The sequence below is a fragment of the Cynocephalus volans genome, chromosome 6, assembly GCF_027409185.1.
Source record: "Cynocephalus volans isolate mCynVol1 chromosome 6, mCynVol1.pri, whole genome shotgun sequence".
NCBI lineage: Eukaryota > Metazoa > Chordata > Mammalia > Dermoptera > Cynocephalidae > Cynocephalus > Cynocephalus volans.
The window spans coordinates 99,647,792-99,662,718 of record NC_084465.1 but is presented as its reverse complement, the minus strand read 5'-3'; the positions used below and the strand labels follow the sequence as shown (position 1 = coordinate 99,662,718).

General features: G+C 43.7%; 1 protein-coding gene across 8 annotated transcripts in view; it reads left to right on the top strand.

Moving 5' to 3' along the window:
* The window catches only part of ANKS3 (ankyrin repeat and sterile alpha motif domain containing 3), a 35,183-nt gene that overhangs the window by 17,187 nt on the left and 3,069 nt on the right, over positions 1-14,927 (top strand). For 7 of the 8 annotated variants that reach the window (XM_063099090.1, XM_063099094.1, XM_063099093.1 and 4 more), the window contains 6 exons: positions 2,723-2,858; positions 7,063-7,221; positions 9,766-9,903; positions 10,473-10,582; positions 10,945-11,121; positions 12,653-12,777. In XM_063099090.1, coding sequence (XP_062955160.1) covers positions 2,723-2,858; positions 7,063-7,221; positions 9,766-9,903; positions 10,473-10,582; positions 10,945-11,121; positions 12,653-12,777 — 845 coding nt within the window. Of the gene's footprint in view, positions 1-2,722; positions 2,859-7,062; positions 7,222-9,765; positions 9,904-10,472; positions 10,583-10,944; positions 11,122-12,652; positions 12,778-14,927 lie in introns of those variants that run through there. The other variant, XM_063099097.1, reaches the window with a different exon arrangement.

Genomic DNA, 14,927 nt, shown 5'->3' with positions numbered 1-14,927 from the left:
TGCTTTGATGTATGTGTGTGGGGAGAGAGGGTTTGCAGCAGGTGGCCTGATGGCCTGATGGCCAGTCCTGCCTGGAAGCTCCTCCGCTCCCCACAGAATCCCTACTGCTCAGTTGTCATTAGACCGCAAGGAACTGGGGTGTGGTGGTGGTTGGGAGACACCCCCATCTCTTACCCTGCCCCCGCAGAGCCTGGCTCTGTTCCTTGAGATGGAGAACTGCACAGGGCTAGGCACCCAGTCCTCTTCAGCAGGTGGGAAAGGGCTGTGGCTGCCTTCCATGTGCCCATCCCTCTTCCTCCCAGCGGGGCCAGGCCCCAGCAGCTCAGGCAGAAGAAGATTATTTGAGTGTATTTGGGCCTCTCTTTAAGAAGGAGTTGATCCTCCAGTTGATTCATGCTTTTGGAATAATCTTGTTCTAGGGTTTCTAAACTTTTTGATCCCACTTTCATGTTAAAATGAATTTTGACTATGTACTTCTCTAGTAATATGTACGTTATAAGACAGGAACAAAAATAGAAAAAAATTTAAGAGATAAGTAGATGCAGAGTCTACTATTTTCTTCCTTCACCCCAGGGACCATCTCGTTCTTGGTTCTGTTTTCTTCCCATTTCTTACTAAACAATGGTATTAGTGCTTTTTCCCCCCTTAAGTATAATCTGAAGTTGAAGTCTTCCTGGCTTAAAAACAGATAGTGAGTTAAAACCCTACGGTAAAGATGCTTTTTTATCTGATTGAAGCCTTTGGGTTCCTTCTATTAAACTTAAACTAGAAATTACCTTTTAAGGCTGAAAGTTTCATAGCTGATTTCTAACCAAAGCTCTGGAAGGTAGGGGGATTTCCAGAAAGTAAAACTCATTAGACTCTTGTAAAAATGCACTTTTTTCTTACCAGAGAGATGTGTGGTTGTGGTAATCACTTTCTGTACTGGGCCCAAGACTGTAGGTTCACCATAGTTTTTCAAAATAGCGAGGAAAAGTACATACATAAATATTTATTATACAAGTGGTATATACTTGCTATAAAACAATAGCAAATAAATCCTATTGGGATGTTTTACCAAAAAAAAGAAAATGCTGTGAAGCAAAAAGAAAGCAAAAATCATGCATAATCCCGTCATCTGGCGATAACACATGTTCACATGTCGGCAAGTGTCCTAGTTTTTTTCTAGATATATATCAAGTCAAAATGGAATCATGCTATGCAAAGTGTATCGTAATCTGCTCTTTTCCTCTTAATGACATTTTGTGCTGGCCCATCCACGCCACTGCAAACACTCTCACCCTTGGTATAAACGGTGGGCAATGCTCCATGTGTTGGTATATTCTCACTTAACTCCCAAATCCCCTACTGTAGGTTCTCTCTGATTCTCACTGTGCTCACTGCTGCAGCAACAACCCTGAATCTCAGTGTATTTCTTCAGGTTAAATTCCTAGAGGTGGAATCGTCGGGTCAAAGGGCCATACATGTCTAAGCTTAGAACTTCCTCCTGCTGATTGTCCTCCCACCATCAGATCTGAGACTGCATGGTCGGAACTGTTAAAATAGAATACTTGTTGGACTTTTCCAGTTTCAAAAGTAAACATGCTTACAGAAGTACATTTAGAAAGCACCAAGGGAGAAAGGGGAAAAAAAAAAAGAAAAGAAAACACAGAAGATAAGAAGATTGGAGAAATCCTCATCATCCTACTGCTTAAAAGGAGTGTTAACATTTCAGGCATGTTTCCTTCCAGTATTGTTTTCGGTGTACTTTTTTGTTTTGTTGCAATTGTAATGTATATATAGTTTTGTTTTTTAATTGACATATTGTAATTGACCATGTTTAGGGGTACAGTCTGATATTTTGGTACTATAGTTTTGTATCATGATCTTTTGTCAACTTGATTATACCAACTATTTGTAAATATCAACGTTTATGGCTGTGATATAGCTGCCCCTCCATCCTCCCTGAGCATTTAAGTTGTCTCTAGGTTTTCATTATTGCAAACATCTTGTGCTAAACATCTTTGTGTATAAAAGCTTCTCAGTATTTAGGGTCATTTCCTTAGGATAGGGTCACAGATGTGGACTTCTTATGCTGAAAAACTATAAGTACATTTTAGAGCTATGGATAAAGTGACCAAATTCTGTTGCAGAGGGTGGTGCTCTCATTCTGATTATGATTTAAAAGTCTTCTCCTTTAGTGAATCATCATGTCCAGTGTTTTCTGTGATGAGAAGTGAAGCGAGCAGGACGGAGCCCGGGTGCAGGAGGCAAAGGCTGGGCTCTCCGCCCTGGCCATTGGTGTCTCCCTTTGTCCCCTGCTCACCTGCACGGGAGCATGACAGCCCCTCTCCACTCAAGTGAGGTCATGAGCCTGGCATGCTGCTTTGAGATGGCTTGATGATTGTTCCTTGTGACGTGGCCCTGAAGCCCCACTTATTCTTGTCATTAGGAAGAGAGTGGGGGGCCGGCCCATGGCTCACCTGGGAGAGCGTGGTGCTGACAATACCAAGTCAAGGGTCAAGATCCCCTTACCAGTCATCTTTAAAAAAAAGGAAGAGTGGGGAAAAAAAGGAAGAGTAGGAGCCAGCTCATGCCTGTGAACCAAGCAAGCCTGCGCCCCTTCCTCACTTAGTGGTCAGAACCAGCCACTTCCTCTTCTCCTCCTGGGCCAGCCGCCCAGGCAGTGTTGGCGCTTCGAAGGGGAGGCTCCTAACTTTTCTTCTTTCATGGGCATTCACAGGGTGTCAATGTGGACACGAGAGACCACAGTGGAGTCACAGCCCGGATGCTGGCCAGGCAGTACGGACACATGAAGATCGTGGCCTTGATGGACACTCATTCGCCCTCTCTGCCCAAGAGCCTCTACCGGAGCCCAGGTACCTGCGTCCACCTACCTGCCTGATGGAGTGCTGAGCTGACTGAGTGTTAGGGACACCCAGGAGAAAGAAGGCTCCCTTCCCTGGCTCTACCTGCTCCTTTGAGATGTGGCCCTGGCATCCCTGACAGGAGACCTTCTCTGCCTTCCCCTGCAACTCCATTGTGTAGTCAAGGTCAAGGTCCCCTGAACTAATAGGAGAGACAGGCAGTTCAACAGTTATGGTGTAGTGTGGTACCTGCCAGGCTGAAATCACACTGTATGCAGGGGGTGTGGAGCCCAGGGAAGAGGGGGAGGGAGGCTTAACAGAGGGGGTCCCTTCTGTTTTTACTTTTTGACTTTGCCTGTGGTGTTCGTTGCCATATGCTTTAATTTTACATAGTCAAATTAATTAGTCTTTATTGCCTCTGGATTTTGAGTCATAGAAAATCTTTCTCTAGGCCCTGGTTGTATAAGAATTCACATACATTTTCTTCTAGTACTTGTGTAGTTTCATTTTTTACATTTAGATCTCTGATCCATTTAGACTTTATTCTCATGTATGCTATGAGATATGGATCCAATTTTATCTTTTTACATGGTGTCCTAGCATCATTTATTTAAAAGTGCATCTTTGACCTGGCTGTGCCATGTTTACTATATACTAGCGTTCTGTTTGCATGTGGGTCTTTCCTGAACTTCGTTTGGTCCCATTGGTTTTCCTATATTCATGCACCAAAACCACAGTGATTAGAGGCTTTTTGTAGTATGTTTTACTATTGAGTACGGCTAGTCCCCTTGATAGCTTTCTTTTTTCAGTGTTTCCCCAGCTATTGCTTGTTTATTTTTCTCCATGAACTTGATTATCAACTTATCTAGCTCCTTAAAAAGTGTTGATATTTTATTGAGATTGTGGTAAGTTTATAAATTAACTCTATGTTGTTGAGTTGTCCTATCCAAGAATGAGGAAATCTTTTTGTTCCAGTGTACTTTTGGGTCTTGCAGGAAGGTTTAAAATTTTTCCTCATGTACATTTTATGTGTAACTGAAGTTTATTCCCAAGTATTTAATCATCTTTGTTGCTATTGTAAATAGAGTTTTCTCTACCATTGTATTCTCTAAGTGCATATTATCAGTGTATATGAAAGCAATTGATTTCTGTCTACTAATTTTATATTCTGCTACCTTACTGAATTCTTTTTATTATCGATTCTCTAGGATATACTACCATATAATCCGCAAATAGAGACAGATTCACTACCTTCTTTGTGATTGTGAATCAGATTGTGCTTCTGACTTCTTCTGTTTAGTTGCTCATACCTCTTGTTTAGCGTTAAACCTCGTGGAGGTAGTACACACCCTTAGCTTGGTTCTGACCTTAGCAGAAATGCCAGATTAAGTAAGAGGCTAGATTTAAGAGTAAGATGTATAGGTATTTTATTATATTGAGAGTGCAATTCCAGTATTCTTGAGTGTTTTTTTTATTTTTTAAACAGGAATAGCTGTTGAATTTTGTCACAGACTTTTTCTATATCTATGGAGATGGTTGTGAATTTTCTCCATGGCTCTATTAATATGGTATATAGTATTAATGAATTGCTTAATAATGAACCAACCTTACATTCCTGGCATAAATCCAACTTGAATTATTTCTTAATGTGTTTTTGGATTGTTTATTTTTTATTTAGTATTTTTGTATGGATATTCATTTGTAAGTGATATTGGTCTGTAATTCCCTATTTTTGTTCTCTCTTTATCAGGTATGGGTATCAAAATTACACTTGCTTCATAAAAAGAACTTAGACGTTTTCCTTCCATTTCTGTGCTCTAGAACAATACATTGGTACTACCTGCTCTTAGCAAGATTTGATAGAATTCTCCTTTGAAAACATCTGGGCCTGGTCTCTTTTTGTGGGATGGTTCTTTGATAAAAGTTTTTCTATTTCTTCTATAGAAATTGGTCTGCTTGGTCCGGCCCATGGCTCACTCGGGAGAGTGCGGTGCTGATAACACCAAGGCCACGGGTTCGGATCCTATATAGGGATGGCCGGTTCGCTTACTGGCTGAGCGTGGTGCTGACAACACCAAGCTAAGGGTTAAGATCCCCTTACTGGTCATCTTTTAAAAAAAAAAAAGAAAGAAAGAAATTGGTCTGCTTAAGCTCTCTGTTTTTAGTGGGGTCAATTTTGGTAGAAAGTATGTTCCTTAAAAATCATTTCATATAGAATTTCAGACTTATTTGCTGGGGTCTCTGCAAGATAAACTTTTCTCCTTTTTAAAAGTTTCTTCTGTTTCGAGGCTTATTTTCTTCTGTTGTTTCTTACTTTGTGTATTTGTGTTCCCTTTTTTCTTTTTATGTTAGATGGCGCTTTGTCTATTTAGTGAAAAAGCAAAACAAAAAACCATCGGATTTTGATTTATTATTAGAGCTGCTGATTTTCAGTTCTCTACTTCATTAATTACAGCTTTTATTTTTGTTTACTTTGTTTCTTTTTCTAGTTTTTTGAGTTGGGAATCTAATTCATTCATTTTCATTTTTTCCCTTTTGTTGACATAAATGTTTAAGGCTATGAATTTTTGTTGAGGATTGCTTTTTATGTATCCCAGGGATTCTGGTATGTAGTGCTTTTATTATCATTATTTTTTAAAGATTCTGTGATTTTGACTTTTATTTTCCCCTTCATCCAAGAGTTTCTTAATAGAAGTTTTATGGGTTGTTTTGTTTTTAATTTTTAGGTGAAAGGGACTTTTTGATTTGTGAGTAATTTCTCATTTTATTATGATCAATTTTACTCTAGTTTATCCTATCAGAGAGTATTTATAATTCTTCTACTTTATGGAACTTACAAATGCCTTACTTGTCACCTAAGGATCAGTATTTTTAAATGTTCAATGTGTGCTTGAGAAGTTATATTCTCTATTATCTGGATATAGAATTCAGTATATATCTATAATCTACCTTATTGACTATTATTTAGGGCCTCTGTATCCTTATGTCTTTTTCCCCAAAGTTACCTATTACTAGTATTTCTGTTTTCCCTACATATACTATAATTTCTGATTTGTAAAGGTAATCGCTGCATTTTTTGGTGATAGATATTCATAACTTGTTATAGCTTTATTGTGAATTATGGCTTTTAATATTAGAGGTGTTCTTCTGTGTCACGTTTAATGCTTTTTGGCCTGAGTTTTACTTTATAGCAGGATTGTAACACCTGCTTTTATTGTTTCCATTTGCATGGTCTTCCTTTGCCTATTCTATTTTGAGCCATTTTGAGGATGTGTTGGGATGTTCAGATTCATGCAGCTGTCTTTACCTCAGCTACCTCCTCTTTTGCGCATTTTTTTTTTTTTTTATAGTTTCCTGCATCTTCTACTTGGATGGAACCGTAGTTACCTTCTGGTGTGCGGATCCCTGAGTGGGAGTGTTTAATGGGGCAAAGAGAGAGTGGCCCACTCAGGGTCACTGGCCCATGTATGGGTCTGGGCTCTGTAACTCACTCACTGCCAGGGTCAGCCTCCACCCAGCTCCCTTCCTGGGTCAGGATCGTTTTGTAACAGACACCAGCTCACATGGAGTGAAATGGTGAAGGACCTCTCCCTCATGTCCCCACCCCAGGTTACCAACTCCAAAATGAGATCTTATCATTTCTTAGAAGTAGAATCAAATGAGAGCCTTATACAAATAAATCCCTGAATTTTGCCTTAGAGGGCTGATCAATATGAAAAACTATGAAAAGCTGTACAGTGGTGAAAGCTGTGGGCATGTTGAACTCTTAAAGCTGAGACAGGGTGGTGATTTGAAGTACTTTGTAAAACACAGCAAACACGGCATTTGCTTCCCAAGAAGTTGTTTAGGTTGAAAGTATAAAATTGCTTAAGAAGTTGTGGCTGATATTACTATACTTTTACAAAGAGATAGATTTTACTTGTCCCTTCAACTTAGAACTAAATTTCTGATTATAAACAATATAGGTTTATTATGAAAAATTTTGGACACCCAGACAAAGAGAGGAATAAGAATTAAGCTTCCTCATCACAACAGAGATTTTTGTGGCCCATTTGAGCAGAGGACTGGCCCATTATTGCATTTCTCACGAATTAAGTCCTGGTAAACACTTTTTAATTTAAGAACAACAGTTGTGATTATTTTCTTCCGGTTTACTATAAGGATTACTAAATTGGTCACTGAACAGACTGTCTTAATTTTGGTGTCTCTCATGCAGAAAAATATGAAGATCTGAGCTCTTCGGATGAATCGTGCCCTGTTCCTCAGCGACAGAGGCCCTGTCGGAAGAAGGGGCTCAGCATCCATGAGGGGCCACGAGCCCTGGCCAGGATCACTGCTATGGGACTCGGAGGCAGGACCCTGCAGCCCAGCTACGGTGAGCATGCCATGCTTCCTGATGGCCCTTTGACATCGCATCTCAAAAGTCTGTCTTGACAAAGCAGAACAACTCTTGGTCTCCTGAAACGTGGGCCTCGGGCCTCAGGGCCTTTGTGCTCCAGGGGTGAGACTCAAATTGATTCCTGTGATGGAAATTCAGTAGTTGTTAGCTAGCTCTTGGGTTTTGGTTCATCTCCTTGATTTTCCTTTTCATTGGTTAAAACTAGAAATTGAACTCTCTCTCCTGCACAGAAGTGTAGCTAAGCTCAGCTTTCATTCATTGCACAGGTGGGTCAACCTGTGCAGGGAAAACTGAAGTGGAAGTCCCACTCTCTGGCTCTGCCCACAGTCCTGGGCAGACGACCTTAGTGAATGCTCTTGCCCTCTCTTCTCAAGGTGAGGGAATCAATGCTCAGACCCTTCTGAGATGGTGCACTTGGTGGTGCTAGAACCCTAGACTCCCAGCTCCTAGATCTGAGTTTATTCTCAAAGGGTCAGCCCCGGGTGTTGAGTATTTTACTCTTGGGGAGTGCTGGGGGCTGACCGTTATGTAGGCGAGTGGGGTTTGGTGCTCACTCTCTTTTGCTCTGGCCTTACCAAGTGACTAGACTGAAGAATGAGTCACATCTTCCTTTGATGACTGTCACCAGCCATGGCCAGGCCAAGGCGGGCATTCTGCCAGGATGGGTGGATTGGGGCTATCTCAGGACAAGTATCCCTCTGAAGTCCGGCCTTGGAAGAGATTGACTTACCCATGGTCAGAGGAGACCATGTTTCATTGAAGGGTATATGAGTAACTTGATTTCCTCCTAAGAACCCAGGAAGAAGTCCTGAGCTGCTCAGACTTCCGTCTTCAGAAGCCCTGGCGCTGGGGTGGGAACTGCAGACCCACCTTCCACCATCCTGGGAGGAATGGGCTGACTGGGCCACGGGGAATCCCCCAGCAAGCTCCTACCACTGGATAAGGGCCCCACCTCATTTCCCTTCTGGTGGGCTTGTGAGCCCAGAGCTCTGGGACACATGGCTGGGCTGGTCTCTTTTGGAGTGGCAGAGTCCATTCCTTCTGAGGAGTCCATGCTACCAGGCCCACCCTGAGGTATGGTGGGGGGTGGAAGGAGGAGTTTTAACCCTGGATGGGAGGTGGTGGTGTAATTAGCCCATAACAGCCATACACCAAATGCTTTTTTTTTTTTTTTCCCCCCAAAAGATGATCAGTAAGGGGATCTTAACCCTTGACTTGGTGTTGTCAGCACCAGGCTCTCCAAATTGAGCTAAGCAGCCATCCCTATATAGGGATCCAAACCCATGGCCTTGGTGTTATCAGCACCACACTCTCCCGAGTGAGCCACAGGCCGGCCCTAACAAATGCTTTTTTTAAGTGGAGTTCTCCTTATTTCAAGTTACCAAAATAATGTGTGGCTGAAGCGATTTGTACAGTTTTTTTTATGTGTCCAGAGAAGTAATGATGGTAGTTGTCTCTGAGTTGTGGCATTTCAGGGGATTATTTTTACTTCTTCTACCTTATGAAATTTAAAATTTTTATAAGCACGTATATTCTCTTTGCCAACAATCTAAAGTTCTTGAATGATAAAAATAGCATTTCCTGATGTTAAAAAAAAAAAAAAAAACCTCCATAACTAGGGAAAGGTATAAAGAAGAAAAGTTCTGTGTAGTCCCACCAGCCAGTCTTTATGCAAATAGATGTGCTTTCTTTGGGGAAAGGGCAGGGGCAAAATTGGAATTAAATTCTCTGGTTTGTGTTCTGCCTTTTCTACTTGTGTTCTTGTAGGCAGATATATTCATGGGTTGTGTAATTTTGTTTTACTGCTGTTAATTTTTAGCCCAGGGCCTTTTTCCTTCCTGTTCAGCCAGCTCTCTTTTTGGCCGGGGTTAATTGACCTGAGGAGGACCACCCCTAGATGCCTATGTTTAAGAAAGTCAAGGGGACATAAAGGCACCTAGGAGATGGAGGTGTATGTGTGTGTGTATGTGTATGTGCGTGTGCATGTGTGGGTGTGTGTGCACATATAGGTGTGTGCACCTGTGTGGGCATGTGTATAAGTGTATGTGTATGTGGGCATGTGAATGTGCATATGCACATGTGTGTGTTGTAGGGGGATTATTAGATGTTTTCAACTAAAAGCAACACCTAGGGTGCAGTTTTTATCTAGTTCAGGAATCTATAAACACAGCTTACCATTTCCTACTTTTTCCACTTGACAAAGCAAGGTGAGGTGTAAGGGAGAGGGCCTGGGCATGGCCTGGGTGCCAGCCCTGGCTCCTCCAGGCACTTGCTGCGGGACACTAACTGCTCCCTAAATCCCTTGGAGCCTCTTTCCTCACCTGCAAACTGCAAACTACAGTTATGGCCAGGTCACTGGCACATAGATGAGGTAACAGCCAGGAAGTTTCTTCATGCCTGCCTAAATCCTGGGTCTTGTCACACACCAAGAGCCCTGTGAGGAGGTGGTGGCATTTGGCATGAGTAAGGTGTCTTTGCTTCTGTGTTCATGGGGGTTTATGTGCCCCGTTCTGTACACAGAGCAGGTGCCTCCACGGGGCTATGTCACCTTCAACAGCAGTGATGAGAACCCCCTGGAAGGGGAGGGCCTCTGCTACCGGGATGTCACCTCCCCAATCAACGACCGGGATGTAGAGAGCAGCAGCAGCAGCAGCCGGGGTACGTAAGCCCACCCACCCCAGTTGGCAAGGGGCTCGGTTAGATTCTGGGAGTCCTGTGTGTCTCCCCAAATCCATTCCACTGGGGTGTGGCCCTGTGCCGAGGCCATCTAATAGGGAGTGAGAGAGTGAAAGATAACAGAGGGCCCTGGCTGTTGTGAGGAGAACCAAAGACTGATGGGGCAGGTGAGGAGAAGCATCTGGTCCAGCGTCCCCCGTGCATCTTAAGGGCAACCATTCCAAACAGACCAGTTTAGCTCCTTTATTTGGAAGCCCTCTGAGGCTTTCCTAACTCCTCCCAGTGGGAAACGTCTATTGTAATTTCATGCATTCATCCATCCAGCATCTAGTTACCAAGGGCCCCCCTGTGTGTCAAGCACAGCTCTAGGTGGGTGGCATTTGTCAGTGAACAAGACCAATGCCCTGCCCGTCTGTGTAGAGGGAAGGTTTGGGACAGGTAGTCAGCGTGAGACAGTGTTTGTGGAGGGGACGAGTGCTGTGGCCAAACAGCTTGGCTCTGCAGCCACCATGAGTGAGGCTGTAGTCAGGCACCCGTCCTCACATTATCAGAGGAGCACGTGTTCTGCACCAACCTTGGGACTGTGAGGAGCAGCAGCAGCAGTGAGGGCCTGGCACGAGCCCAGGGACTCAGCAGTGAAGCCTCTCTGGAGAGCAATGACGTGAGTCTTTCTTGATCTCCTATCCTCCTCCCTTTCTTGGTGTCGTGGGGGGAGGTTGTTACTTGAGATAACTTGAGATAAGTGAACTTGAGATAGGCAGCTCAGGTAACACATGTTTGATGCATGTCTACACAGAGCTCAGAAGCACAACACTGAGCCTGCCCTCTGGGAGTGCCACCTGAGTTTGATGGCACAAAGTGCAGTGGAGGACACGGAGGTCAAGGAAGCCTCTGGATGGCGGGAGGGAACCGGTACAGGTCCAGGCGCAGCAGCTAGAAGTGCGGGCAGATAGCAGAGCCTGGGCGCAGCCCTGGTCACTGAGAGAACATCAGTGTAACTTCCACTCATGCCCCCTGCCGCAGGACTCAGATCACACACGGAAAAACTCAGTTCGCAAACAAACGAAAAGTTATATGAAGGCCAAGAATCGTTGCAACAACAGTGACAGCCAGATGCCTCCCAGCACTGGGACTTCCAGGACAGCCTGTTCCCCAGGATCTACTCCCCAAACTGAGAAGCTCCCCTACTCAGGACCCCAGGTACAACCATTTGTGTCACTGCTGGTTACACTCCTAGAAAGACAGTGTCTTTTGTGATATGTGAGGCACTGCTGTGTGTTTATGATGGGCCAGGCACTGCTGAGATCACAGTGGGGGTGGTTTTTCCCCAAATGACCTATCAAGCTCCTCGGGCGCAGAGATGACTCCCAGTGGCGAGCTGCCCAGCTGCAGGGTTTGTGTCCCTGGGTGTGCATGATCCACTCGGCCTCCCTGAGCCTGGGGAGGAGAAAAACAGGACCTGTCTCAGAGCTGCTCCTAGGAGCCAGTGACAAGCTGCATGTGTGCAGCACACTGTGCACTTGGGGTGATCGTGGGTTGCGCTGGCTGAGCATCTTCCTAGGGACTGCAGGTGCTGCTCAGCAGCTCAACTCTCTGATACGTGTTTGAGTTCTGCCCTACACAGGCAGAAATGGTACAAAGAGGAAGGAGAGGGAGAAGTATTTGTCACTTATTTGTTAAACTACCCGCTCTGCTGGTCACTAAGAGCCTGCAGTTTTTCTGGCTTCTCCCTGCAGCCCCTCTCGAGGGCTGGTATTCCCAGGCTCATTGAGCAGGTGCACCTCATAGTTCCTTAAACACGTTGATTGGAGTGTTTGTGTCATGGTGGGATCTTAAGGCTGTTTCATTGAGAAAGTACTTTAAGGAAAATGGCAGAGTAACAGCCTTCAAAAATTTGTTCCTCCATTGAAAGCAACAAAAAAACTGGCAAAAATAGAAATGGTGGAATTGAAAAATATGACTGAAATGAAAATCTCACTAGATGGGCTCACCAGGTCTGAGCAAGAAGAAGAATCAGAGAACTTGAACAGTGGTCATCTGAGAATATCTAGTCTGAGAAACAGAAAGGAAGAATGAACAGAAACCTGTGAGACACCATCAAGCAGAGCAACCTACACATGATGGTGCTCCAGGGGAGAGAAGAGCAGAAAAAATGAAGAAGGAGCTTAACCTTCCCAAATCCAATCAAAAACATGCCTCTGCATCCAAGGAGCTCAGTGAACTCCAAGTAGGATAAACTTGAGATCCACACCTAGACACATCAAAATCAAGATTTCAGACAGAACTTGAAAAGAACCAGAGAGAAGTGACTCCTCACATACAAAGGATTCTCAGTAAGATTAACAGCTTCCTCAACACTCCTTCATAGAACCAAGCATTTGCAAGGATGGGGAATGAAATTTCCAGTGACATACACAAGGCTAGGTCACAACCATGAAGAAGTGGAAGGAGAAGGTCTTGAATATCCCGCTTCGTGCACTGCCCAGCCTCCCCCTGGATCTCCAGACTCCATGCTCTGCCTGAGGGCATGGAGAGCAGGATGGGCAGCTTGGGCTCTCCCCACAGACAAGTCTTCGCCCTGATGCTGAGCTTGTGGAAGCAGTAGGGCTCAGAATAGGATGAGGCTTCGAGAATGCGAGTTTAGCAAGGAGGGAGATGGTTCTGTACTGCAGCTCGCACCTCCTCTTGTCCCCCCTGTCCTCCTGCTCCTGCTGTCTTCTCTGCCCTCTAGGATCTTGCTGCGCTGCTGGAGCAGATTGGGTGTCTGAAGTACCTGCAGGTGTTTGAGGAACAGGATGTGGACCTCCGCATCTTTCTGACCCTCACCGAGAGCGACCTGAAGGAAATTGGCATCACGTGAGTCCAAAGGGGCCATTGCTGGCCCTCAGCCCCTCATTTTAAGCCAAATGTTCTGAGACCAGCTTAGGTTCCTACATCATCCGAGGAGGATGGAAAGAGCTGCTCTATCTAGAAGTGGGCTTTCTTCCTCCAGAGCCAGCTGTCCTGCTCCCCCACCTTGTGAGGTGCAGAGGGCCCCAACATAGCATGGCTGACACCACTGCGACCACTGCGTTCAGGACACTTTAACATTTTCTGCTGTGTTTTTTGCTGTTGTTTTTTTAGTATTTTATTACCCTATTTTCCATGATTAGAATATAAGAATTCTACAAATGATAATCCTCACCATTTCACTAGAGGTAGCAGAATAATTTATTGTATAGGTTTCTTTTTTCTCAAGAGCATGAATATAAAGTAGTTTAACATAAAATCCAAATAATTAAAGCCTGTTATCTTGAAACATCCTCCTGTGCACACAATCGAAGTTTGTCTTTAATCATAACTGCTTGTGAGTGACTGTAACGCTTCAGAGTGCTTCCACATTTGTTATCCCATCTGCTCATCATCACATCCCTTTTCTGAGATCTTTATTTCTTCATACAGCTTCCACTTACCACCTTGCTTCCCAACATTTCACCCCGGACTCCCTTGAGCACTTCTTGCAGGACAGGTCTAGTGGTAATGAGCTTCCTTGGCTTTTACTCATCTGGGAATGTCTTCATTTCTCCCTCACTTTTGAAGGACAGCTTTTTGCCAAATAAAGGATTCTTGGCTGACAGTTTTTCTTTTAGCACTTTGAATGGAAGCCAGAAGCCAGTGGGCTGTATAAACTTTCAGATGAGAAATTTACTGACAATTTTATTCAGGACCCCTTGTATGTGACAAGTCACTTCTGTCTTGCTGCTTTCAAGATTCTTTGTCTTTCAGAAGTTTAATTACGGTGCATCTTGGTGTTGGGCTTTTTTAATTCATCACATTTGGAGTTCATTGAGCTTCTTGCATGTTTACATTCATGTCTTTCATCAAACAGTCTTTCTGCTCCTCTCTCTCTCTTCTCCTTATTGTACATTGGCTTCCTTGATGGTATCCCATTGTCCCTTAGACTTTATTTTTAATCCATAATTTCCTTTGTGTTATCTTTAAGTTTGCTGATTCTTTCTTCTGCCTGCTTGCTCAGATCTGACTTTGAATCCCTCTAGTGAATTTTTCATTTGTTATACTTTTCAGCTCCAGAATTTTTTTGGTTTCTTTTAGGTTTTCTATCTCTATTGATATTTCCATTTTGTTTATACATTGTGGGTTTTTCTTTCTTTCTCCACATCTTTTAGTTCTTTAAACATTTTTAAGACAGTTTTAAAATCTTTGTCTAGGAGATCCCCCATCAGATCTTTTTCAGGGACAATTTCTGTTCTTTTTCTCCCCCCTTTAAATGGGCCATACTTTGTTTCTTTATATGTCTTGTGATTTTCTTTGATGAAAACTAGACATTTAAGTCTAATAATGTGGTAACTCTGGAAATCAGATTCTACTCCTTCCCCAGGATTTTTTTTTTTTTTTTTTTTTTAATTGTTTGTGGCTGTCTCTGTGCTGAGTATCAGACTGAGGTGTAAACTCAACGCCTTAGGTCTTTTCTGAGCCCATGCCTTCTTCTGGGTAAGAGTGGGGGCTTTCTAATTTCCACATATAGACAATTGTTTTTGAGTATGTTTGTCTTTTTTTTTTTTTTTTTTCTTTGCAGCTGGCCAGTACAGGGATCAAACTCTGGACCTTGGTATTTTTCCCCTTTTAAGAGCCAGACATTAAAGAAAAGAATAAAGAGAGGGCTAGGTAGTTAACTAACTGAGCTAAAGCGTGGTGCTGGCAACACCAAGGTCCAGGGTTCAATCCCTGTACCAGCCAGCCACCCGAAAAGGGGAGCAGGGGAGAGAGAAAAATGGAGAAAGAAAAGGCACCAGCCCTTTAAATCCCCTGAAAGTCACTAAGGCCAGAGGGGGAGCAGCTTGCAACAATGGCCACCTGCCTCTTCATCTATACCTCTGTGATCAGAGGCAGCAATCAGTGATCAGAGCACAGATCTCTGATATTTAGAGGACAAGGTCTGTATTATCTTCTCTGGTTCCTGCAAGCTGTGGGGCTGAGGGGCATGGGATGGATAGGTACTACTTTTC